The sequence below is a fragment of the Balaenoptera physalus genome (genome assembly GCF_965194825.1).
Source record: "Balaenoptera physalus genome assembly, chromosome: 8".
NCBI classification, from domain to species: Eukaryota; Metazoa; Chordata; class Mammalia; order Artiodactyla; family Balaenopteridae; genus Balaenoptera; species Balaenoptera physalus.
The window spans coordinates 63,302,196-63,327,864 of record NC_138887.1 but is presented as its reverse complement, the minus strand read 5'-3'; the positions used below and the strand labels follow the sequence as shown (position 1 = coordinate 63,327,864).

The 25,669-nt window shown below is 35.2% G+C and overlaps 1 protein-coding gene across 1 annotated transcript in view; it reads left to right on the top strand.

Moving 5' to 3' along the window:
• The window catches only part of SDHAF3 (succinate dehydrogenase complex assembly factor 3), an 80,266-nt gene extending 55,072 nt beyond the window's left edge, over window positions 1–25,194 (top strand). The window contains exon 2 of the mRNA XM_082472179.1: window positions 24,958–25,194. Coding sequence (XP_082328305.1) covers window positions 24,958–25,161 — 204 coding nt within the window. The 3' untranslated portion in view covers window positions 25,162–25,194. The remainder of the gene's footprint in view (window positions 1–24,957) is intronic.
• Window positions 25,195–25,669: the final 475 nt, after the last annotated feature.

Below are 25,669 nucleotides of genomic sequence, written 5' to 3'. Positions count from 1 at the left end.
TTCAGTAGTGAAAAAGATAGATGTGTCCCTATTTTTTTTGTGGATTTTTCATTCCAGGGGTGACGTAAAATAATATCAGAGTAGGGTAAGTGCCAAGCAGGAAATGTAGGGTACTGAGAAGGAGAGTAACAGGTTTATATAGGTGAGTAAGGAAGCCCTTTCTAAGGAAGTGACGTGTAAGCCTGTGACCTGAGGGAGAAGCGGCAGCCAGCCACAAGAAGAGCATTTCAGGCAAGAGGACTCCCAAAGGTGCATAACCACCAAGAGAATTCTACAGTATTGTACAGTCTGGGTACTGTTTGTCATTTAATTCTCACAATGATCTTGTACGGTACACATTTGGTAGGTCTAATAATGATGTCCAGTTAATTGGAGTGTTTGACAACATTGTTTAAATCATTTTTCAGTGTCCCATGTTAATGAGTCACAGTATTATAGACTTAGTTCTATTATCTATAACATAAGTATTGTAAGACTTAGGCAAATTATATCACAAAAGAATAAAGTTACTATATAAAGCATAAGATGTACATATCCATTTACTTTCATAGTTCTCTAAATGGTCAGGAAAATGTATATTTAAAATTACTTTTGTGAATCTATTTTGAGGTGGTGAAGAGTTGCCTTTAAGTAAAATGTTATGTAATATTTACCTTAAGTACAATCTGTTATTATTAGGCTTCTAGGAACTTTTGAATGAATTTCATAAATAGGAATGTGCTTATTTATTTGCACTGACGTCTCATTTCTGCCATCATGACATATTTGATTTGTATGTGTCTACAGAATTCATAGTAAACAAGTGTAAGGAGCATTTGTGAACCAGATTGTCTACATTTCCTTACTATTTTCCTAACCAAGAATCTTCCATGTTCTTGTTCCAGTCTTTTTTTCCTGCTTTAGGTCGTAATTAATACCTTTTTTGTTCATCCCTGGAGTCACAGGTGAGACCTGAGTTTGCTTTACTGCACTGGGCAGAGGAACCTGGGGAACTTGATTCCAGGGAGGCCCAGCTTCATGGCCATCTGAGAAATACACTGATTGGTGACACTGGTGCTACTTTCTATTCTTGTTTGTTTGTATTCTGTGAGTCAGTGTGATGTAATAAAAGTGTTTGGGTGCTAAGAAATAGCGTAGGTGGTTATTTGATATTTTTTGTGCTATAAAAAGGGATAATCTGTCATCAGTGACTTGAAAATCATAAAACCTGATTAAAGAGAGCCAAGAAATCAAATTTATTATTATTGCCAACATGGATTCCTTTTTTCTGTAATATAAAGTATTCTGTATTAATGACTTGGGCAGCTGTGCTTCAAATCCCCAAGGTGTCTTTGAATTTAGTCATTGTAATTCGGGTAACTTTCAGGTTTCTTACAGAGCGGCTGTTTTTGTTGTTTTTGTTCCTTGAGGAGGAGGAGGCATGGCATTTTTAATCAGTTCTCTGGGGAAAGCTTGACTAAATGCTCCAAACTTAAGTTTATTGGTTCAATGTTGCTAAATAAAATTTTTAAATAATTCAGTAATTTGGGCAGAAAGGTGATTTTTTCCTTTTAGATCTAGTAGTTGTCCTTCTCTTTGTGAACTTACACTGAAGGAGTATAAATAATTTAGTTTGCCAAAACTCTGAAAAATTATTGTCATTTTAGCTTTCCAGGAAATTGTGGGCATGGCAGCACCATATATGCCTATCTTGTAATGGAATTAATAATATGATTTATATAGTTCAGAAGAAAGATATCTTAAACCATTTGGTTTCATTAAAGGGAGTCTATGATAAATGCTTTTCTAAGTATGAATATCCTTTTGGGATGCAATCCTTTTATTTACAGAGTTTGACGGTTTGGATTGTCATATGTCATGGTTTCTTACAGAATCAAAAGTGTTTCTGACTGTGCTTTTGGGATATTTAGTTGTAATTTTGTTTTAAAGAACAAAGAAGGACAAGTAGTAGGTATGTGATTAAACAAAATAATGGAATTTGAGTTTTCTTTTGTTAATCTTTATGGCCAAGTTAATTAAGCACAATAGGCAAATTGATTTGGTCTCTGCTGTTAGGATAAATCATGAAAAAGCAGAGTTGTAACTTCTTCCATTCCAAAATTTCTCAGGTAAGCTTCTCTTTGCTTTCTTTCCCTCCCATTTAACTACTTAAATAATATTAACTATTAAAATAATGTTCATTATAAAAGATCAAAACAGTACAGAGGTAAGATGTTCAGAACAAAATGTGAAAGACATCCCCCCAAACTTTTGTGGGCATTCTTTCAGCTTCTGTGTTTACATAAATATATAAACATTCTATTACATATATAAATTTGTACATATTTTAAAAACATGCAAATGAAATTGTATTTACATAATATTCTGCAAGTTGCTTTTTTTACTTGTCTTGGGGAGCTCTTTATGTCAGTACATTTTTTACTTTATTCCTTTTAACTGTTGCATACTATTCTATAGAATAGATGTACCATAGTTAATTTGACCAATCCTTATATTTTTTTCTATAAACATGTATTTTTTAAAGATATGAATATGTCCAGTATCTTTTCTGCCCACATGTTCCTGTTACTTGCACTTAAAGTCTCAATTCTCTGAAATCTATAGCTTCTGGGCTTTCTGAGATTCTATCACCATCTCATATTCAATCCCATTCTCTTCTCTTCTTGCCAACTGTGTTTCTCATTGGCATCTTAAAAAATTGTGGCCCAGCTTTGTTTATAAGAACCAATCAGTCTCAAGTTTTGTGTGTCAGGTGTATAAGGAATTTTATTCTACTTTGATGCTAGCCTGTGGGGCAGGTAGCACAAATCCAGTGATTCACATTAATTATAAATACAAATGGTAATTAAGTGGTGCACAAAGTGAATTTAATCAACAATCAAAAGCCTGTGTTAAAGTATCAATTCAAAATTCTATTCTTTTGGTGAGGAAATTGTTGTGAAGCCTATTTAAAAATAATTTTGGTATGTTTTACTTAGATTTTAAAAATGTGTCTGTCTTAAAAATTATAGTAATTCTAAGGTGTTTAAGAATATTGTCAGAAACAGAAAAAAGAAAAATGGATGATGAATGTAGGATTTTTTTAAAGAACCTTAGTGTGCTCTCTAATGAACACTTAATAGAGAAGAAGGAGAAACCTAAGGAAATGGTTAATTGGCGCAGGAGAGACTGAGGCTCAAATAAGATTAATTAACAAGAACTAAAAGGGATGAAACTTTGTTACCCAGGTAATCATTATGACCTCATTGGAAACAAAGTTCTCAGGACTGAGAAAAGATACCCTCAAAGCTAGCTAGTTTTCTTATTTGAACCCTGCTGAATCCACAAAAACAAACAAAAACCCCGAAGGGTATTTTACAAGTTGAGACGGCAAAGAACAAATAATATTCGAATTTGAATAAAAGTTTGCTTTTTTCTGTGCTGATTCATAAAAATTAATTTAAATTTAACATTGAAGACACCTAATATCTCTCACTCATTGAAACAAAAAGAATTGAGAGCTATGATTTTTGGTTTGAGAAGTTAAAGCAACATGAGAGCACTCTCTAGAGTTGCAGGCTTGGGGTTAGATTAGGCCAAAGGTAGCGTTTCAGTGTCTGGGAAGCTTTGGAGGTAAGTTAAATTTCATACTCATAGTTGAAATTTATAAGTGATTGGAATAGTTTTAGTTTAATGCTATTTGTACACAGTTAATTCTGTTTAAGTTACATGTTATATATGCATATGTGTATACGTATGTACATTTTTTTTTAGTTAATGGAAAAAAATTCAAACGTATACAAATATAGAGAGAATATAAGGAACCACCATGTATCTATCACTTGGCTTCCAACATTTTAACATCAGTTTAAGGCCAGTCTTGTTTCATCCGTACTCCCACCTACTTTTCCTCTCACCCCTAGGTTATTTGAAAGCAAATCACAGGCATATAATTTTATTCACAAATATTTCAATATTTAAGAGACTTTAAAATAATGACCATGATACCTCCAAAATTAGAAATAATTCCTAATTCATGTATCATCAAACATCTAATCAGTTTTTAAAATTTCCTAGTTGTCTATTTGTTAATAGCACTTTCGTTTGAATAAGAATCCAAATAAACTGATGCATTGTGATTAGTTGATATGTCCATTAAATCTCTTTTAGATATTTTTTCCTTATTTTTTTAGCTTCATACAGAGTTATAGTACAATTATCAGAAGTAAGCAATTAACATTGGTGCAATATTTGTTACTAAGTGTATTCAATTTCACCAGTTTTTACACTAATACTCTTTTTCTGTTCTAGGGCCTAATCTAGTATTACACATTGGATTTGGTTGTTATGCTGCCTTAGTTTCCTCTAATGTGTGATAGTTCCTTAGTTTTTCCTTGTCTTTTGTGACATTAAAGCTTTTGAAGATTCCTGGTCTGTTATTTTCTAGAGTGTCTTTTTAAAAAATTAATTAATTAATTTATTTATTTATGGCTGCATAGGGCCTTTGTTGCTGTGCGCAGGCTTTCTCTAGTTGTGGCGAGTGAGGGCTACTCTTCGTCGCGGTGCGCTGGCTTCTCATTGCGGTGGCTTCTCTTTATTGCGAAGCATGGGCTCTAGGCACGTGGGCTTCAGTAGTTGTGGCTCGTGGGCTTTGGAGTGCAGGCTCAGTAGTTGTGGCGCATGGGTTTAGTTGCTCCGTGGCATGTGGGATCTTCCTGGATCAGAGGTCAAAGTGGTGTCCCCTGCATTGGCAGGCGGATTCTTAACCACTGCGCCACCAGGGAAGTCCCTCTAGAGTGTCTCTTAATTGAGGTTTGTCTGATATTTTCTTATGATTAGATTGAGGTTGTATATTACTGAGATGAATATTACAGAGCTTATATACCCATCTCAGTGTGTAATTATCTGAGGGTCATGATATTAATATCATGTATTATTTTTTATTTTTCTTTATTGAAGTAACATTGGATTATAACTTCATATGTGTTTTAAACATGTGTACATTATATTTCTACTTCTCTATACACTACATTGTGCTCACCACCAAAAATTTAGTTTCCACCTGTAACCATACGGTTGATCCTCTTTACCCATTTCACCCTGCCCTGCCAACCCTTTCCCCTCTGGTAACCACTAATCTGTTCTCTGACCTATGTGTTTGTTTCTGTTTTTTGTTTGGTTTGGCTTGTTCGTTTATTTTGTTTTTTATATTCCATATATGAGTGAAGTCATATATTTGTCTTTCTCTGTCTGACTTATTTCACTTAGCATAAAATACCCTCAAGTTCCATCCATGTTGTCACAAGGCAAGATTTCATCTCTTTTATGTCTGAATGGTTACACACACACACACACACACACACACACACACACACACACACACACACACACCATTTCTTCTTTATCCATTCATCTGTTAATGGGCACTTAGGTTATTTCCATATTTGGCTATTGTAAATAATGCTGCCATTAATATTAGGGGTGCTTATTTCTTTTTGAATTAGTGTTTTCATATTCTTTGGATAAATACCCAGAAGTGGAATAGCTGGATCATATGGTAGTTCTGTTTTTTGAGGAATCTCCATACTGTTTTCCATAGTGACTGCACCAATTTACATTCCTGCTAGTACAGTATGAGGGTTCCCTTTTCTCCAGATCCTTGCCCACACTTGTTTTTGACAATAGCCATTCTAACAGGCAAGAGGTGATATTTCATTGTGGGTTTGATTTGCATATCTCTAATTATTAGTGATGCTGAACATCTTTTCATGTGTCTGTTGGCCATCTTTGGAAAATGTCTTTTCAGTTCCTCCTCCCATTTTTTAATCAGGTTGTTTGTTGAGTTGTATGCCTTCTTTATGTATTTTGAATATTAACTCCTTATCACATATGTGATTTGAAAATATCTTCTTCCATTTGATAGATTGTCTTTTCATTTTGTTGATGGTTTCCTTTGCTGTGCAGAAGCTTTTTAGTTTGATGTCCCATTTGTTTATTTTTGCTTTTGTTTCCCTTGCCTGAGGAGACATACCCAGAAAGATATTACTAAGACTGATGTCAAAGAGTGTACTGCCTATAGTTTTTGTTTAGGAGTTTTATGGTTTCAGGTCTGATATTCAATCCATCTTGAGTTAATTTTGTGTATGGTATAAGATAGGGATTCTTTTGCATGTGACTGTCCAGTTTTCCCAAGAGACTGTCCTTTCCCCATTGTATAGTTTTGGCTCCTTTGTCATAAATTAGTTGACCACATATAAGGGGTTTATTTCTGGGCTCTCAATTGTGTTCCATTGATCTGCATATTTGTTTTTCTGCTAACATGCTGTTTTGATTACTATAGCTTTGTAATATAGTTTGAAATCAGGGAGTGTGATACCCCCAGCTTTGTTCTTTTTTCTCAGAATTGCTTTGACTATTTGGGGTCTTTTGTGGTTCCATATGTATTTTAGAATTTTTTGTCTTATTTCTATGAACAATGTCCTTGGGATTTTGATAGATATTGCATTGAACCCATAGATTGCTTTAGGTAATGTGGACATTTTAACAGTGTTAGTTCTTTCAATCCATAAACATTGACTATCTTTCCATTTATTTGTGTCTTCACCAATTTCTTTCAACAGTGTCTTATAGTTTTCAGTGTATAGGTCTTTCACCTCTTTGGTTAAATTTATTTCTAGGTATTTTATTCTTTTTATTGCGATTGTAAGTGGGATTTTCTTTTTTCTTTAAGTTTGTGATGAATTTTAATGATATGGATTAATTTTATGAAATATTTAATAAAGAGCAGAGTATGAAATGATAAATCCATGAATTAACAATGTAAAGAAAAAGCACATGTAACTTTTGTCTATAACATTTTTATGGGATTGTTTTCTTAATTTCTCTCTCTGCTAACTCACTGTTAGTGTTAGAAACACAACAGATTTTTTTTGTTGATTTTGTATCCTGCAATTTTACTTTATTTATTATTTATAATAGTTCTTTGGTGGAGTCTTACGGGTTTTCTAAATAAAATGTCATCTGCAAATAGTGACAGTTTTGCTTCATTCTTTGCAGTTTGGATGCCTTTTATTTATTTTTTTCTTGCCTAGTTGTTCTTGTGAGGACTTCCAATACTGTGTTGAATAAGAGTGCTGGGAGTGGGCATCCTTGTCTTGTTCATGATTTTAGAAGGATCACTTTCAGTTTTTTATCATTGAGTATGATGTTAGCTGTGGGTTTGTCATATATGGCCTTTGTTATGTTGAGGTATACTCCTTCTATACCCACTTTATTGAGAGACTTTATGATAAATAGGTGTTGAATCTTTTCAGATCATTTTTATGCATCTGTTGAGATGATCATATGGTTTTTATCCTTCATTTTGTTAGTTGATTGGTTTGATGATGTTGAACCATCCTTCATACCTGGAATAAATCCCACCTGATCATGGTGTATTATCCTTTTAATGTATTGTTGTATTGGGCTTGCTAATAATTTTGTTGAGAACTTTTACATCTACGTTCATCAGAGATATTGGCCTGTAATTTTCTTTTGTGTTGTCCTTGTCTGGTTTTGGTATTAGAGTAATGTTGGCCTCGTAAAGTGAGTTAGGAAGCATTCCTCCCTCTTCAGTTTTTTGGAAGAGTTTGAAAAGGATAGGTATCAGATTTTCTTTGAATGTTTGGTAGAATTCACCAGTGAAGCTGTCTGGTCCTGGACTTTTGTTTGCTGGGAGATTTTGATTAGTGTTTCAATCTCTTAACTAGTGACTGGCCTATTCAGGTTTGTTTTATTCAGTATTTAGTCTTGGAAGGTTGTATGATTCTAAGAATTTGTCCATTTCTTCTAGGTTGTCCAATTTGTTGGCATATTGCTGTTCATAATATTCTCTTATAATCCTTTGTATTTCTGTACTATCCATTGTTATTTCTTATCTTTCATCTCTGATTTATCAGAGCCTTCTCTTTTTTCTTAGTGAGTCTAGCTAAAGGTTTGTTGATTTTATCTTTTAAAAGAACCAGCTCTTAGTTTCATTGATCTTTTCTGTTGTCCTTTTAGTTTCATTTATTTCTCCCCTGATCTCTTTTATTTTCTTCTTTCTACTGACTTTGGGATTTGTTTGTTCTTTTTCTCATTCCTTTAGGTGTAAGTTTATTTATTTGAGATTTTTTCTTGTTACTTGAAGTAGCCCTATATTGCTGTAAATGTTCCTCTAAGCATGCTTTTGCTGTATCCCATAGATTTTGGTATGTTGTATTTTCATTTTCATTTCTATTCAGGTATTTTTTTAATTTCTTCTTTGAGTTTTTCATTGATCCAGTAGTTGTTCAGTAGCCTGTTGTTCAGTCTCCACGTATTTCTGATTTTACCAGTTTTCTTCGTAGAGTTGATTTCTAATTTCATACAACTGTGATCAGTAAAGATGCTTGATATGATTTCAGTCTTAAATTTATTGATGCTTGTTTTGCATCCCAACATATGGTCTGTCCTTAAGTATGTTGCATGTCCACTTGAGAGAAATGTGTATTCTGCTGCATTTGGATGGAATGTTCTATAAAAACATAGCAAATTAATCTGGTCTAGTGCTTCACTTAAGGCCACTGTTTCCTTTTTGACTTTCTGTCTGGATGATTTATCTATTGATGTAAGTGGGGTGTTAAAGTCCCTTACTATTATTGTGTTCCTGTCAATTTCTCCTGTTAGGTCTGTTAATAATTGCTGTATATATTTTGTGCTCCTATGTTTGGTGCATTTACATTAATAACTGTTATGTCTTCTTGATGAATTATCTCCTATCATTATTAATGTCCGTCTTTGTCTCTTGTTACCTTTTTTGGCTTGAAGTCTATTTTGTCTGATGTGATTATGGCTATGTGTGCTTTCTTTTGGCTGCCATTTGCTTGTAGTATCATCTTCTATCCCTTCACTTTTGAGCCCAAGTTTGTCTTTAGAGCTGAGATGAGTCTCTTGGAGATAGCATATAGTTGGGTCGTGTTTTATAATGCATCTGTGCACTCTGTGTCTGAATTGGGGAATTCATTCCATTTACATTTAGGATGATTAATAAATGAGAACTTAGTATTGCCATTTTATGCTTTGTTTTCTGGTTGCTCTCTATCTCCATTGTTTCTTTTTCCTTATGTTTCTGTCTGCCATTTTCCTTTGGTGGTCTTCTATGTTTTCTCAGTTTCCTCTTTTTCTATATTTTGTGTCTATGTTCTGGATTTGTGTTTTGTGGTTAACATGAGGTTTGTATAAAATGTCTCATAGGTAAAATAGTCCTTTTTGTGATGACAGCATCTTGTCTTCATTTGCCTACATGGGTTCTGTCCTTTTCCTCTCCCCTGCTGCCTTTGTTTTTGTTGTCTCAAATTATCCTTTTCTATATTGTGAGTTCGTTACCAAATTAAGTAGCTATAGTTATTTTTGCTGCTTTTTTTCCTCTTTAACCTTTATTCTATAATGTGTTAAAAAACCTATTCTGATGTAGAGTTGAAATGTTCAGATTTATCACTTTATGCAAAGTTTTGTGTACTCTTGCCTTTTGTTTCTGGTAGAAGAGCTCCTTTCAACATTTCTTGTAAGGCAGGTGTAGATGAGCTCCCTCAGAGATGGGAAAGTCTTTATTTCTCCTTCATATCTGAATAACGTTGCTGGATAGAGTGTCCTTGGCTGACAGTGTTTATCATTGAGAATTTTGAGGTGGTCATTTCATACTCGCCTGGACTGTAGAATTTCTGGTGAGAAATCTGCTCATTTCCTAGTGGTGGTTACTTTGTCAGTTATACATTTTTCCCTAGCTGCCTCTAAAATTCTTTGTCATTGACTTTTGACAATTTAAATATAGAATGTCTTGGAGAAAGTCTTTTTGCATTGAGGTAATTAGGTGTTCTCTTAGCTTCATGGACTTGTATATCCAGTTCCTTCCCCAGGATTGGGAAGTTCTCAGCTATTATTTCTTTAGATAAACTCTCTGTTTCCTTCTCCCTCCCTTCTCCTTCTGGGATACTCATTATCCTAATGTTACCTTTCCTAAAAAGTTGGATAGTTCTTAGAGAATTTCCTCTTTTTAAAAAATATTTATTATTAATTTTTATTGAAGAATATTTGATTTACAATGTTGTGTTAGTTTCTGCTGTACAGCAAAGTGAATCAGTTATACATATACATATATTCACTCTTTTTTAGATTCTTTTCCCATATAGGTTATTACAGAGTATTGAGTAGAGTTCCCTGTGCTGTACAGTAGGTTCTTATTAGTTACCTGTTTTATATATAGTAGTGTGTTTATGTCAATCCCAGTCTCCCAATTTATCTGTCCCTTCCCCCTTTCCCCCTTGATAACCATAAGTTTGTTTTCTACATCTGTGACTCTATTTCTGTTCTGTAAATAAGTTCATTTGTACCATGTTTTTAGATTCCACATATGTGATACCATATGATATTTGTCTTTCTCTGTCTGACTTCACTTAGTATGACAATCTCTAGGTCCATCCATGTCATTGCAAATGGCATTCTTTCTTTTTTATTTTTCAATTTTTTTTGGATCTTCATTATTTATAGATTTCTATCTGCAGGCTTACTAATTCTCTGTTCCATGGGGTCTGCTCTGTTTTTAGTGCTTTCTAATGCAGTCTTCATTTTGATTATTGAGTTCCTCATCTCCAGAATTTGTTTGGTTCTTTTACCTTTCAATCTCTTTGGTGAAGTATTCCTTCTTGTCATTAATTTTATTCCTGAGCTCATTTCAGAGTTTTCATGAAGCTTGTTAGTTTCTTCGTGACAGCTATTTTGACTTTTCTATCAGTTAGATCACAATATTACATGCCTTTAAGTTTGGTTTCTGGAGAATTGTCATTCTCTTTTTGTGATATAGTGCAGGGGTCCCCAACCCCCAGGCCACAGACTGGTACCAGTCCGTGGCCTGTTAGGAACTGGGCTGCACGGCAGGAAGTGAGTGCTGGGCAAGGGAGCGAAGCTTCATCTGTATTTACAGCTGCTCCCCATTGCTCGCCTTACTGCCTGAGCTCCGCCTCCTGTCAGATCAGCAGCAGCATTAGATTCTCATAGGAGCGTGAACCCTACTGTGAACTGTGCATGTGAGGGATCTAGGTTGTGTGCTCCTTATGAGAATCTAATGCCTGATGATCTGAGCAGAGGCGGTGATGCTAGTGCTGGGGAGTGGCTGCAAATACCAATTATCATTAGCAGAGAGGTTTGACTGCACAGAGACCATAATAAATCAATTGCTTGCAGACTCATATCAAAACCCTATCAGTGAGTGGCAAGTGACAATTAAGCTGCATCTTATGGAGTAGACTGGACATAAGCAACACACTTCAGGTGTCACTGTCTCCCATCACCCCCAGGCAAGACCTCTAGTTGCAGGAAAACAAGCTCAGGGCGCCCACTGATTCTGCATTATGGTGAGTTGTAAAATTATTTCTTTATATATTACAATGTAATAATAGTAGAAATAAAGTACACAATAAATGTAATGTGCTTGAATCATCCTGAAACCATTCCCATTCCCACCCAGCCCCGGTCCATGGAAAAATTGTCTTCCACAAAACTGGTCCCTGATGCCAAAAAGGTTGGGGACTGCTGATATAGTGTTACTGTGGTTCTTCATGGTACTTGATGACTTGTTCCTCTGCTGGTGCATTTGAAATAGCAAACATCTTTCTTCTTTAAAGTTATTGGTTTTAGTTTTGGTTTTCTCATTCTAATGATTCAACAGGTTAGAAATTAGAGTCCTTTCTTTTGTTTTCCAGTGGGTGACACTATGACACAAGTTTTTTGTTTTTCTTACCTTAGCTGTCTCTGGTTATATTTGAGAGTTGGCACTTTCCACCCTCTACCACCTGTCATAGGTGTTGCCAGTTGACCTTGTTGCTGCTTGTGCCTCGAGGGTTGTTGGTGCCTTGCTGCTGCGGGATTGCTGGCATTGCCACCAGGGGCACTGGGATGGTAAGCGCTTCTGCTGTGTCCAGGAACTCCCAAGCCACAGGCTCTGCTGCTGGGGGGAGGGGAATGGGGAGGAGCTGGGGCAAGGTTGCCTCTGCTGTGTCTGGGGTTGTCGTGTTTGCAGGCACCACTGCTCTGAGCAAGGGGTCAGAGTGGTGAGTGCCTCTGTGGCTGGAGGAATGTGGTCATAGGCCCCTCTGCTGCTGCTGCCCAATTACCATGGCCAGGAGTGCCAATGTGGCCAGGTGTCTGGAGTCATGTGTGCTACCTCCTCTGCTGTTACTGGGCTCCCTGGGGCTGTGGGCTCTGCTGCCACAACCAGGTACCTGGGATTGCAGGCACTGCCTTTGCTCTTTTTCTGGTTCTGTCTTCTCTGTGTTCCAGTCTACCCACCTTTAGATGTACAGATGTGTGGATCTCTGGCATCCTGATGTGTTGGGCAGAGGTACCTTTGTTGAGGGCAGATGTTTTAGTGGTTGCAGATTGAAGGGGAGAGACAAAGGGAGCATCTTAATCCACCATGATGTTTTCAGTATCACTTATTACTGGTAATGTTAATCTTGATCATTTGGTTAATGTGGTGTCTTCTAGGTTTCTCCACTGTAAAGTTATTTTTTCTTTATTAGCTCTAAGACTGCGGTTGTTTGTTTTTGTAGCTTTTCAAAGTCTGGATTCTGCTGATTGAATTTCCATAGTGATATTTAACATATTCTGTAAATTGGGTTAAATGTAGAGGATAGTCAATGCAGATAGATTTTCTGTGTTAAGTACTTCCATCAGGAGGCCCATAATATCTGGTTGTTTCTCTTCTTGAGTTATTCCTTTAGTTTTTTAAGTCCCAAAGCTGGTTTAAAAAAAAATCTAATACAGTTCATTTTTATTCTTAAAAAAGTCTTTGCCTGCATTTTGCTAATACTTTGCTTTAGAGGTAATTTTATTAGATGGACAGTTTATTTTTATCTTTTAAGTTAAAGTCATGTTATAAAAGATTCTATCTACTTTGTTACCAGTAATTTAATGGTAATCAATTGGATTCAGACTATAGACAAGTTTAATACATAAAGAATAAGAAAGTACAGTGAAGGCATAACTAGTCTCTTAAAATATTTCTAATTATTGTCACTGATAAGACTAGGTACTCTGGTACTCTAGGTTCTCTGCCTTTTTAAAAACTCTAGTGAGAAAGAGAATTAGCAAGCCACACTTCAATTTGTTACCATAGCATGAAGGGTAGTTTTTCCTGTTACAAGCCTTTCCTAACATCATATTTCTGTAGTTTACTGCTGTATTCGTTTCCTGGAGCTGCTGTAACAAATTAGCACAACTTGGTGACTTAAAACAACAGAATTTTATTCTCATACTGTTCTGGAGGCTCTATGTCCTAATCAAGATGTTGGAGGTTCTCAGGGAGAAACCGTGCTTTGCTTCTCCTAGCTTCTGGTGGGTGAAGGCATTCCTTGACGTGTTGCCATGTTATTCCAAACTGTCTCCATCTTCACAATACCTTCTCCTCTGGTGTGTCTACTTTCTCTCAGTCTCTCTCCTTTATGAACATTTGTGATGGTATGTAGAGCCCACCAGGATAATCTCCTCAGCTCAAAGATTCGTAATTTAAATACATCTGCAAACCCTTTACCATATAAGGTAACACAGGTTTCAGGAATCAGGACTTGTTATCTTTGGAGGACACCATTCAACCCACTACATCTTCTCTCACCATACTCAAAGAGTCTTCCTTTGATGGCTTTCTGCTACCTGAGGAAGCACTGTGCATTCTTTTTGGTTCAAGAGATCAAATCATAGGAGTCTTCTAACTTTAGGAAAATTCTGGAATAGCTTTATTCTTAGAGGCTAGCATGACAAGCTTGAAACCAAAGGGTGCTGTAGCTCATATGAGATGTTTTTCTATTCTGTCTTTCTCCCTCTAGGTAGGTTTTCTTGGCAGGGGATCTAGTCAGAAAATTAATATTTTATTGCTGCTTCTCCCTGTATCTGGACACATACAAATTGTCTTAAAGTTGTTGGGGTTTTTGTTTGTTTTACATTTTTCTTGTATCCTGTCAATAGAGGAATGTTGAAAGTGCATGGGGCAGACTGGTAGGCAATAGAGGGTGACAGCAGGGGGGAAGGGTATTCTTTTTCCCTGCTCTGACAATCTTTACACTCAAAATGTTCACTGATCTTTCCTCTTAGATCTTTTTTTTTTTTTTTTGGCATTTTATCAAACCAATATGGGCTTGAATTATCAGATTTTTAAAAATCGAGATATAATTGACATGTAGTTGGCCCTCTGTATCTGTGAGTTCTGCAATTACTAATACAGAGGGCCGACTGTACTACACCATTTTATATAAGGGACTTGAGCATCCTTGGATTTTGGTATCCACAGCGGGTCCTGCAACCAATACCCTGTGGATACCAAGGGATGATTGTATAACATTGTATTAGTTTTAGGTCTACAACATAATGATTTAATGTACGTATATATTGTGAAATGACTACCGGAATAAGTTGGTTAACATCCATCACCACACATTTACATTTTTTCTAGTGACGAAAATTTTTATGATTTACTCTTTAACAACTTTCAAATATACAGTACAGTATTGTTAACTATGGTTACCATGTATACATTACATGTCAAGGACTTATTTATCTTATAACTGGAAGTTTGTACCTTTTGACTACCTTCACCCATTTCCTCCTTTCTCTGCCCAGCTCCCTCCCTCTAGTAACTACAAATTTGTTCTCTGAGTTTTTCTATCTGACTTATTTCACTTAGCACAATGCCCCCATGTTGTTGCAAATAGCTTAATGATATTCCTTTGTGTGTGTGCGTGTATATATATCATATTATATGTGGTATTATATATATAAAGTCACATATACCACATTTTGTTTATCCAGGAAGAGACTGTCCTTTCTCCATTGTATAGTTGTGGCTCTTTTGTCATAAATTAGTTGACCACATATGCACGGATTTACTCCTGGGCTATTTCTGTTCCATTTATCTGTTTCTGTTTTTTATTGCAATACCATACTGTTTTGATTACTAAAGCTATGTAATATAGTTTGAAAGCAGGAAGTGTAATGCCTCTTGCTTTGTTCTTCTTTCTCAAGATTGCTTTGGCTATTTGGGGTATTTTGTGGTTCCATACAAATATTAGTATTGTTTACTGTATTTCTGTGAAAAAATAATGCCATTGGAATCTTGATAGGGGTTGCATTGGATACATAGATTGCTCTGGGTAGTATGGATTTTAACAATATTCTAGTCCGTGAGCATGGAGTATCTCTTCATTTGTGCATTCTTCCATTTCTTTCATCCATGTCTTACAGTTTTCAGTATACCAGTCTTTCAGCTCCTTGGTTAAATTTATTCCTAAGTATTTTATTCTTTTTGATCCAGTTGTAAATGGGATTGTCTTAATTTTTCTAATAGCTTGTTACTAGTGTATAAAAATACAGCTAATTTTTGTATATGGATTTTGTATCCTGCAACTTTACCAAATTCATGTATAAGGTTTTTTCTTGGAGTCTTTAAGGTTTTCTATGTATGTCATTTACAAATAATGACAGCTTTACTACTTTTTTTTATTTGGATGCCTTTTCTTTTTTTTTTCTTTTTGTTCTGATTGCTCTGGCTCGGACTTCTAGTAGTATGTTGAATAAAAGTGGCAAGAGTGGACATCCTTCTATTATTGCTGATCTTAGAGGACAAGCTTTCAGTTTTTCATCACTGAGTATGATATTAACTGTGGGCTTGTCATATATGGCCTTTATTATGTTGAGGCATGTTCCCTCTGTACCCAGTTGTTGAGAGTTTTCGTCATAATTGAATTTGAATTTTGTCAAATGCTTTTTCGGCATCTACTCAGATGATCATATGATTTTTATCCTTAGTTTTGTTAATGTGGTGTATCACATTGATTGTTTTGCTGATGTTGAACCATCTCATCCCAGGGATAAATCACATTTGATCATGGTGTATGATCCTTTTAGTGTATTGTTATATTGGGCTTGCTAATATTTTGTTGAGAATTTTTGCATTTATGTTTATGAGGAATATTGGCCTGTAATTTTCTTTTCTTGTTTGTTTTGTCTAGTTTCAGTATCAGAGTAATAGTGCTGGTCTCGTAAAATGAGTTTGGAAGTGTTCTCTTCTGTCTTTTGGAAGGGTTTGAAAAGGATTGGTATTAATTCTTTAAATGTTTGGTTGAATTTACCAGTAAATCCATTTGGACTTACGTTTTTTGGGAGGTTTGTGATTACTGATTCAATCACCTTATTTCTAACTGGCCTGTTCAGATTTTCTATTTGTTCATGATTCAGTCTTATTTAGTAGGTTTTATGTTTCTAGGAATTTATCCATTCCTTGTAGGTTGTCTAAATTGTTAATGGATAATTGTACATTGTAGTCTCTGATGATCCTTTGCATTTCTATGGGAACAGTTGTATTGTCTCCTCTTTCATGTCTAATATCATTTGAATCTTCTTCTTTCCTTAGTGAATCTAGCTAAAGGTATGTGTACTTGGTTTATCTTTTCAAAAAATCAGCTTAGTTTCATTGAACTTTTGTCCTTTCTCATCTTTATTTTATTTATTTCTGCTCTGATCTTTGTTATTTTCTTCCTTCTACCAACTTTAGGCTTAGGTTTTTCTTTTTCTCGTTCCTTCAGGTATATAGTTAGGTTTTTTATTGAGGTGTTTCTTTTTTCTTAATGTAGTCATTTATCACTGTGAACTTCCCTCTTAGAACTGCTTTTGCTTCATCCTATACATTTGCTGCATCCTATACATTTTGGTGTGTTGTATTTCCATTTTTGTTTGTCTCAAGATATTTTTTGATTTCTTCTTTGACCCATTGGTTGTTCAATTTCATGGTATTTAATCACCACATATTTATGAATTTTCCAGTTTTCTTTTTGGAATTGATTTCTAGCGTAATAATACCATTGTGGTTGGAAGAGATGCTTGATATGATTACAGTCTTCTTAATCTGTGTCCTAACATAAGATCTATCCTGCAAAATGTGTCATGTGTGCTTAAGAAGAATGTGTACTATGCTGCTTTTGAATGAAATGTTCTGTAAATGTTTGTTAAAATGCTTGTTACACCAGATGGACTTGAATGTTTTCTTACTGATTTTCTGTCTGGATTATTTGTACATTGATGAAAGTATGGTACTAAAGCCCCCTACTATTATTGTATTTCCTGTCTCTCTCGTTAGATCTGTTAATATTTGCTGCATACATATTAAAAATGTCATTCTTTTTTGGATGGACCCCCTTTTCATTATACAGTGACCTTCCTTGTCTCTCTTTTAGTCTTTGTCTTAGTCTGTTTTATCCTTAGTCTGTTTTATCTGATGTTAAGTATAGCTACCCCAGCTTTCTTTTGGTTTCCACTTGCATGGAATATCTTTTTCCATGTGTCTGTTTGTGTCCTTAAAGCTGAATTGAGTCTCCTGTAGGCAGCATATAGTTATGTCTTTTTTTTTAATCCATTCAGCTACTCTGTGTCTTTTGATTGAATAATTTAGTTCATGACATTTAAAATAATTATTGATAGATATGGACTTACTATTGACAGAGAAGCAAAAGCTGAAAGAGTTCATCACTATTAGACCAGCCTTACAAGCTTCTCTCATAGAGATACTGACAACCTGTGGCAGGGCAATGGGAGCATGCCAGGATGGTGCCCACCTATTTGCAGATCCTCAGTGCTGGGTTGGGGTTTATAGGGAGATTGTGTCTCAGCCTCTGTTACCTTTTTCAGTGTGGATTTTTTCTTATTTACCCAATATGTAAGAGTCGTGCAGCTAGTTTCTGGATTTTTTTCAGAGGAAATTGTTCTATGTATAGCTGTAGATTTGGTGTTTGTGGGAAGAGAAGAGTTCAGGAGCCTTCTTTGTTGTCATCTTGAATTGGGACCTCCTCCTCACACTTCTGTGTGAAATGCATTTCTAGTTTTCTCAAGAAACATAAGAATTTAAGATAAGCATTAGAGTGTTACCTTAATTATTATAAATTATACCCCAGTGAAATGTTCTAGAATTTTGTATACTTAAATTTATAAGTGTAAAATTATGAAAATTTCCAAAATATAGGAAGAAGAAAATTGTATAAAATACATTCATGTATCCACCACCCAGATTTAACAAATACTGACATTTTACAGTATTTGCTTAAGTCAGTCTTTTAAAAAGCAAATAGAATACTAAAAGTACAGCTAAAACTTTACCCCAGTCTTTGCCTCAAAAAACAAGGAAGGGGGAAATCAGTATCCTGACATTGGTGTCTGTTGTTTCCATGCTTGTTTTCATACAGTTTGAACATATGTATATAACACTAAAGAATATATATTTTCTATACATATGGTCATACTATATCAGTTTTTTTTAAGATTTTTACCTTATGGGTCCTTTTCAACAATCTGACTACTGTATGCCCAGGTGTGGCTTCATTTTGTTTTTATCTTGCTTGGGGCTTGCTAAGCTTTTTGAACCTGTACATTTATTTTTCAAAAACAATTTTTGCCTCATTTTATTCTGGGATTCCATTTAAACACAGTTTTGACATTGTCCTGCAGATAATTGATCTTAAGTTCTTTTTTTTTTTTAACATCTTTATTGGAGTATAATTGCTTTACAATGGTGTGTTAGTTTCTGCTTTATAAAAAAGTGAACCAGTTATACATCTACATATGTCCACATACCTCTTCCCTCTTGCATCTCCCTCCCTCCCACCCTCCCTGTCCCACCCCTCTAGGTGGTCACAAAGCACCCAGCTGATCTCCCTGTGCTATGCGGCTGCTTTCCACTAGCTATCTATTTTACATTTGGTAGTGTATATATGTCCATGACACTCTCTTACTTTCTCCCAGCTTACCCTTCCCCCTCCCCATATCCTCAAGTCCATTCTCTAGTAGGTCTGCATCTTTATTCCTGTCTTGCCCCTAGGTTCTTCTGACCAATTTTTTTTCTTTTTTTAGATTCCATATATATGTGTTAGCATATGGTATTTCTTTTTCTCCTTCAGACTTACTTCACTCTGTATGACAGACTCTAGGTCCATCCACCTCACTACAAATAACTCAGTTTCGTTTCTCTTTATGGCTGAGTAATATTCCATTGTATATATGTGCCACATCTTCTTTATCCATTCATCTGTTGATGGACACTTAGGTTGCTTCCATGTCCTGGCTATTGTAAATAGAGCTGCAGTGAACATTTTGGTACATGACTCTTTTTGAATTATGGTTTTCTCAGGGTATATGCCCAGTAGTGGCATTGCTGGGTCGTATGGTAGTTCTATTTTTAGTTTTTTAAGGAACCTCCATACTGTTCTCCATAGTGGCTGTATCAATTTACATTCCCACCAACAGTGCAAGAGTGTTCCCTTTTCTCCACACCCTCTCCAGCATTTATTGTTTGTAGGTTTTTTGATGATGGGCATTCTGACCAGTGTGAGATGATATCTCATTGTAGTTTTGATTTGCATTTCTCTAATGATTAATGATGTTGAGCATTCTTTCATGTGTTTGTTGACAATCTGTATATCTTCTTTGGAGAAATGTCTATTTAGGTCTTCTGCCCATTTTTCGATTGAGTTGTTTGTTTTTTTGATATTGAGCTGCATGAGTTGCTTGTATGTTTCGGAGATTAATCCTTTGTCAGTTGCTTCATTTGCAAATATTTTCTCCCATTCTGAGGGGTTGTCTTTTTGACTTGTTTATGGTTTCCTTTGCTGTGCAAAAGCTTTTAAGTTTCATTAGGTCCCATTTGTTTATTTTTGTTTTTATTTCCATTTCTCTAGGAGATGGGTGAAAAAGGATCTTGCTGTGATTTATGTCATAGAGTGTTCTGCCTATGTTTTCCTCTAAGAGTTTTATGGTGTCTGACCTTAAATTTTGGTCTTTAATTCATTTTGAGTTTATTTTTGTGTATGGTTTTAGGGAGTGTTCTAATTTCCTTCTTTTACATGTAGCTGTCCAGTTTTCCCAGCATCACTTATTGAAGAGGCTGTCTTTTCTCCACTGTATATTCTTGCCTCCTTTATCAAAGATAAGGTGACGATATGTGTGTGGGTTTATCCCTGGGCTTTCTATCCTGTTCCATTGATCTATATTTCTTTTTTTGTGCCAGTACAATACTGTCTTGATTCCAATATCACTGGTGAACATAGATGCAAAAATCCTCAACAAAATACTAGCAAACAGAATCCAACAGCACATTAAAAGGACCATACACCATGATCAAGTGGGGTTTATCTCAGGAATGCAAAGATTCTTCCATATATGCAAATCAATCAATGTGATACACCATTTTAACAAATTGAAGGAGAAAAACCATATGATCATCTCAATAGATGCAAAGCTTTCGACAAAATTAAACACCCAGTTATGATAAAAACCCTCCAGAAAGTAGGCATAGAGGGAACTTTCCTCAACATAATAAAGGCCATATATGACAAACCCACAGCCAACATCATTCTCAATGGTGAAAAACTGAAACCATTTCCACTAAGATCAGGAACAAGACAAGGTTGCCCACTCTCACCACTATTATTCAACATAGTTTTGGAAGTGTTAGCCACAGCAATCAGAGAAGACAAAGAAATAAAAGGAATCCAAATCGGAAAAGAAGAAGTAAAGCTGTCACTATTTGCAGATGACATGATACTATACATAGAGAATCCTAAAGATGCTACCAGAAAACTACTAGAGCTAATCAATGAATTTGGTAAAGTAGCAGGATACAAAATTAATGCACAGAAATCTCTTGCATTCCTATACACTAATGATGAAAAATCTGAAAGTGAAATTAAGAAAACACTCCCGTTTACCACTGCAACAAAAAGAATAAAATATCTAGGAATAAACCTACCTAAGGAGACAAAAGACCTGTATGCAAAAAATTATAGGACACTGATGAAAGAAATTAAAGATGATACAAATAGATGGAGAGATATACCATGTTCTTGGATTGGAAGAATCAACATTGTGAAAATGACTCTACTACCCAAAGCAATCTACAGATTCAATGCAATCCCTATCAAACTACCACTGGCATTTTTCACAGAACTAGAATAAAAAAATCACACAATTTGTATGTAAACACAAAAGACCCTGAATAGCCAAAGCAATCTTGAGAACGAAAAATGGAGCTGGAGGAATCAGGCTCCCTGACTTCAGACTATACTACAAAGCAAGACAGTATGGTACTGGCACAAAAACAGAAATATAGATTAAGTTCATTTTTTAATAGTTTTTCACTTTCAGGTTGGATAATTTCTACTGACATACTTTCAAGTTCATTGAATCTTTCTTTTCTCATCTCTAGTATGCTGTTAAGCCCATTCAGTGAGGATTTTTAAATTTCAGATAACTGCATTTTAGAGTTCTAGAGTTTTCATTTGGTTTCTACAGTTTCTCATTTTCTGCTGAGATTTCTCATCTGTGAATTTATTCTGACATTTTCTTTTATGTATTTGAACATAAATAATAGCTGCTTCAAAATCTTTTGCTGCAGGCAATGTCTGAACCATTTCAGGCATTGCCTTTTCTCTTGATTATGGGTCACATTTTCTGTTTCTTCATGTTTCTTGTAATTTTGGATTTTTTTCTGGACACTGTGAATGATAGATACATTGTAGAGACATTATTCCACTGTGTTCTTCCAAAGTGTATTGATTTTTGTTTTATCAAGCAGTTAACTTGGCAGAACTCAGATTCCAAACTCTGTGTCCCCCTTGACAAGAAGTGTCTATTTAGTTCTTTTTGCCTTAGCTGGGCTTGTAGTCTGTCGTGAGCATGCTTAGTTAAGGGGTTAGCCAGAGATTTTGGCAGAGCTTATTTGTAGAATTTGGGGTTCCCCTTTTGTAGTTCTTTTTCTGAGATTTCCCTTTCTTACTTTCCAACTGCTGCTGTTCTCCCACACTGTGCTCTGAGTCCTCAGTAACCTTGCAGCACCAACTGGCATCTTCCTTCAGGAAAAATGCCATAAAAGTGGCAATCTAACCCTGTGATCCCTGTCATTCTCCATTCTGTCATCTCCTTTCTACTTTCTGATTTGGTTGCTCTCCAGTGTCTTGGGATTGTTGTTTGATTATATTTTGTGTAGACTTTATGTTATCTGCAGGAGGGTTGGTCTGATAGAAGGTACTCCACTATTAATGGGAGTAGAACTCCTTGCATAGCTTTTTTTTTAATGTGGTAAAAATACATATAACATAAAATTTACCACTTCAGCCATTTTTAAGTGTACCACTCAGAGGCATTAATTGCATTTACAGTCTTGTTCATCGGTTACCACTGTCTATACCCAAAACTTTTTCTTACCCAAACAAACTCTGTGCCCCAAAAGCAGTACATCCCCACTCCCTCTCCCCCAGCCCCTGGTGTCCTCTATTACACTTTTGTCTCTATAAATTTGCCTATTCTACATATTTCACATGAGTGGAATCCTGCAATATTTGTTTTTTTGTGTCTGGCTTACTTCAGTTTTAGCATAATGTTTTCAAGTTTCATCTGTGTTGTAGAATGTATCAGAATTCTTTTTAAGTGTGAATAATATTCCATTATATGTCCATACCACATTTTATTTATCCATCTGTTGATGGATATGTTTCCACATATTTGCTGTTGTGAATAATGAGTGCTGTTATGAACATGGATGTACAAGTATCTGAGTTCCTGCTTTCATTTATTTGGGGTATATACCTGTAAGTGGAATTGCTGGATCATATGGTAATTCTTCAACATCTTGAGGAACTGCCAAACTGTTTTCCACAGTGGTATACCATTTTATATTCCCACTAGCAATGTACAAGTTTCCAGTTTCTTCAAATTCTTGCCCATATGTGTTATTTTCCTTTTATTTATTATCTATTATTATAGTCATCCTAGTGGGTATTAAGTGGTATCTCATTGTGATTTGGATTTTCATTTCTCTAATGACTAATTATGTTGAGTATCTTTTCATGTCCTTGTTGATGGTTTATATATCTTTGGAGAAATGTCTACTCAAGTCTTTTGCCCATTTTTTGAGTTGTCTTTTTATTGTTGAGTTGTAGGAATTCTTGATATATTCTGGTTATTAAATGCTTATCAGACATATAGTTTGCAAATATTTTTTCCCATTCTGCAGTTTCGTTTCACTCTGAGTGTCTTCTGATGCACAGAAGTTTTTAATTTTGATGAAATCCAATTTATCTAGTTTTTCTTTTGTTGCTTATGCTTTTGGTGTCATATCTTAGACTCGTTGCCAAATCCAAGGTCATGAAAATTTACCCCTGTTTTCTTCCAGGAGTTTTATGGTTTTAGCTCTTGTGTTTGTTTTTCATCCATTTTGTGTTAATTTCTGTATATGGTGGGAGGTAGGGATGCAGCTTTACTCTTTTGCATGTGGAAATCCAGTTTTCCCAGCAGTACCTGTTGAAGAGATATTCTTTCCCCCATTGATGGACTTGACACCATTGTCAAAAGTCAGTTGGCCATATATGTAAGGGTTTATTTCTGGATGCTCAGTTCTATTCCATTGGTCTATATATATCTACCCTAAAGCCAGTAAGTTTTGAAATTGGGAACTGTGTATGCTCCAACTTTGTTTCTTTTTCAAGATTGTTTTGGCTCTTCAAGGCCTCTCACATTTTCATACGAATTTGAGTATTGGTTTTTCTATTTCTACAAATGAATAAATTTTTTTAACTTGCTTTTTGGATTCTGATTATTTTAGAGATTTATTCATGTTAATACAGACATTTAATTCACTTAATGGATTATAAAGAAGTGTCTAAATAAACACTTTGTTTATTAATAAACAATGTTTTGCTTTTATAAGGAATGCCACAATGAACATTCTTTGAATGCCTCTTGTCCACATGCTGGAAAGTGTCTTTAGGACAGTAGTTCTCAACCTGGGCAGTTTTGCTTGCAAGGAAACATTTGGCAGTCTTTGGAGACATTTTTGATTATCAAGACTAAGAGGAGGGGTGCTGCAGGCATCTAGTGGGTAGAGACCAGGGACACTATTAAACATCCTACAATGCAGAAACAGATTCCCACCCACCCTATTACAAAGTATTATCCAAATTATACAATTACTTAGAAGTGGAATTTATAAAGCCCTAGGGTGTGTGCAATTTTTTGGTATTATATGAAATGGGTTTCTGTAAAATGTGACAAAGATATTATTTCCAATTCAAATAAAGGTTTGGAATATCTGAAATTAAAGTTTCTTCGGTGATGCTGGTATCTAACAGTTAGTTATAAGCAATTTAATTATCTTAAACCAGATAGAATAGCAGCATTATCCAGAGTTAACTAATTTGTTTACTTACCCAGAGGGTGCACATAATTTAACTTCATGAACTGAAATACAGTGGTACTTCCTGCCTGATTAAAATATTGATTTTAGAGTGAGAATCTGCTTTTAATTAATCTGTGCTAGATAATGGTAGTTGGAATATTAAGTTGAAAGTGAAGACTGAATGAGAGAAAAATTACAGTGTGAAAAATGTAGAATTTTTTTCTGGCAAAGATGGTTGTTAAATATTGAAAGCTTAAAGGTTTGAAAATTTTTTCTAAGTGTGATTTAAATTCGCTTTTAAATTGAAGACAGGGGAATGAACCTAAAGAATTTTGAGACCCACTTTTAAGCCTTTAAGACCCATGGCTTAAAGTTATGGCCCCAGAACTACGTGCATGTTTGTGTACATACAATTTTGTGTATGATTTTTGGGTGGTTCATGCATGCTCTCAAAGCCATTCATGGACCACTCCTACCTGCCTTGAACCTTCTAGATTTCCAGATTCAGGACTTTGGTAATAAAACTCTTAAAATGCTAAAAATAAGATATATGTATTTGAAATTATCACTGAATAGTAAAGACACAGCTCTATATTGTTTGTGTCTTATTTGCCAAATGCACAAGACTCAGTGATAGAATTCTTTAAGTAAGTTCAACATTAAATGAATACAGATCTCATTTTAATATCTATAACCTTCAATTTTTTTCTTTTTACTAGGCATATGCAGCAGTGCTACAGCAACAAGCTAATGAAAACAGACACAATTCAACTGAAAAAGCATGTTTTGGAATCTTCCTACCAGAAGAAAGACTTAATGACTTTCGTGATGAACAAATTGGACAGTTGCAGGAGCTGATGCAAGAAGCTACTAAACCCAATAGGCAGTTTAGTATTACTGAGTCCAGGAAACCAAAATTGTAGTCTATACAATAAAGTTTAACAAAGCATTTCAAATTCAGAGCCCCTTATTTTAACTATCATTGGTTTTTAAAATTTATTTCTTAAGCTTTTAGGCTTTGAGAATGCCTGGTGTTAATGAAATATTCTTTTATCTGGGGATGAATGCTCTCTGTAATATACAGATCAGGATCATAAGTGGATGAAACTACATTATTGAAGTAACAGCATTTGCTGGATAGATTTGTTTTTTGGATTGAACAAGAAAGAATGGCTCTAAAATGGACAAGCTTGTGAAATTTTGCCAAAAATTTTTTTATGTATAAACTCGTTTTAATGCTATTCTTGTTCAAGCATTAGCTTCGTGGCTTTAGCTTTGTAAGTATATTATGATAATGATTGACAGATGTAGAATTCTGAGGTTATTATTTAATTTCCATTTGCATGGAATATCTTTTTCCATCCCCTCACTTTCAGTCTGTATGTGTCCCTGGATCTGAAGTGGGTCTCTTGTAGACAGCATATATAGGAG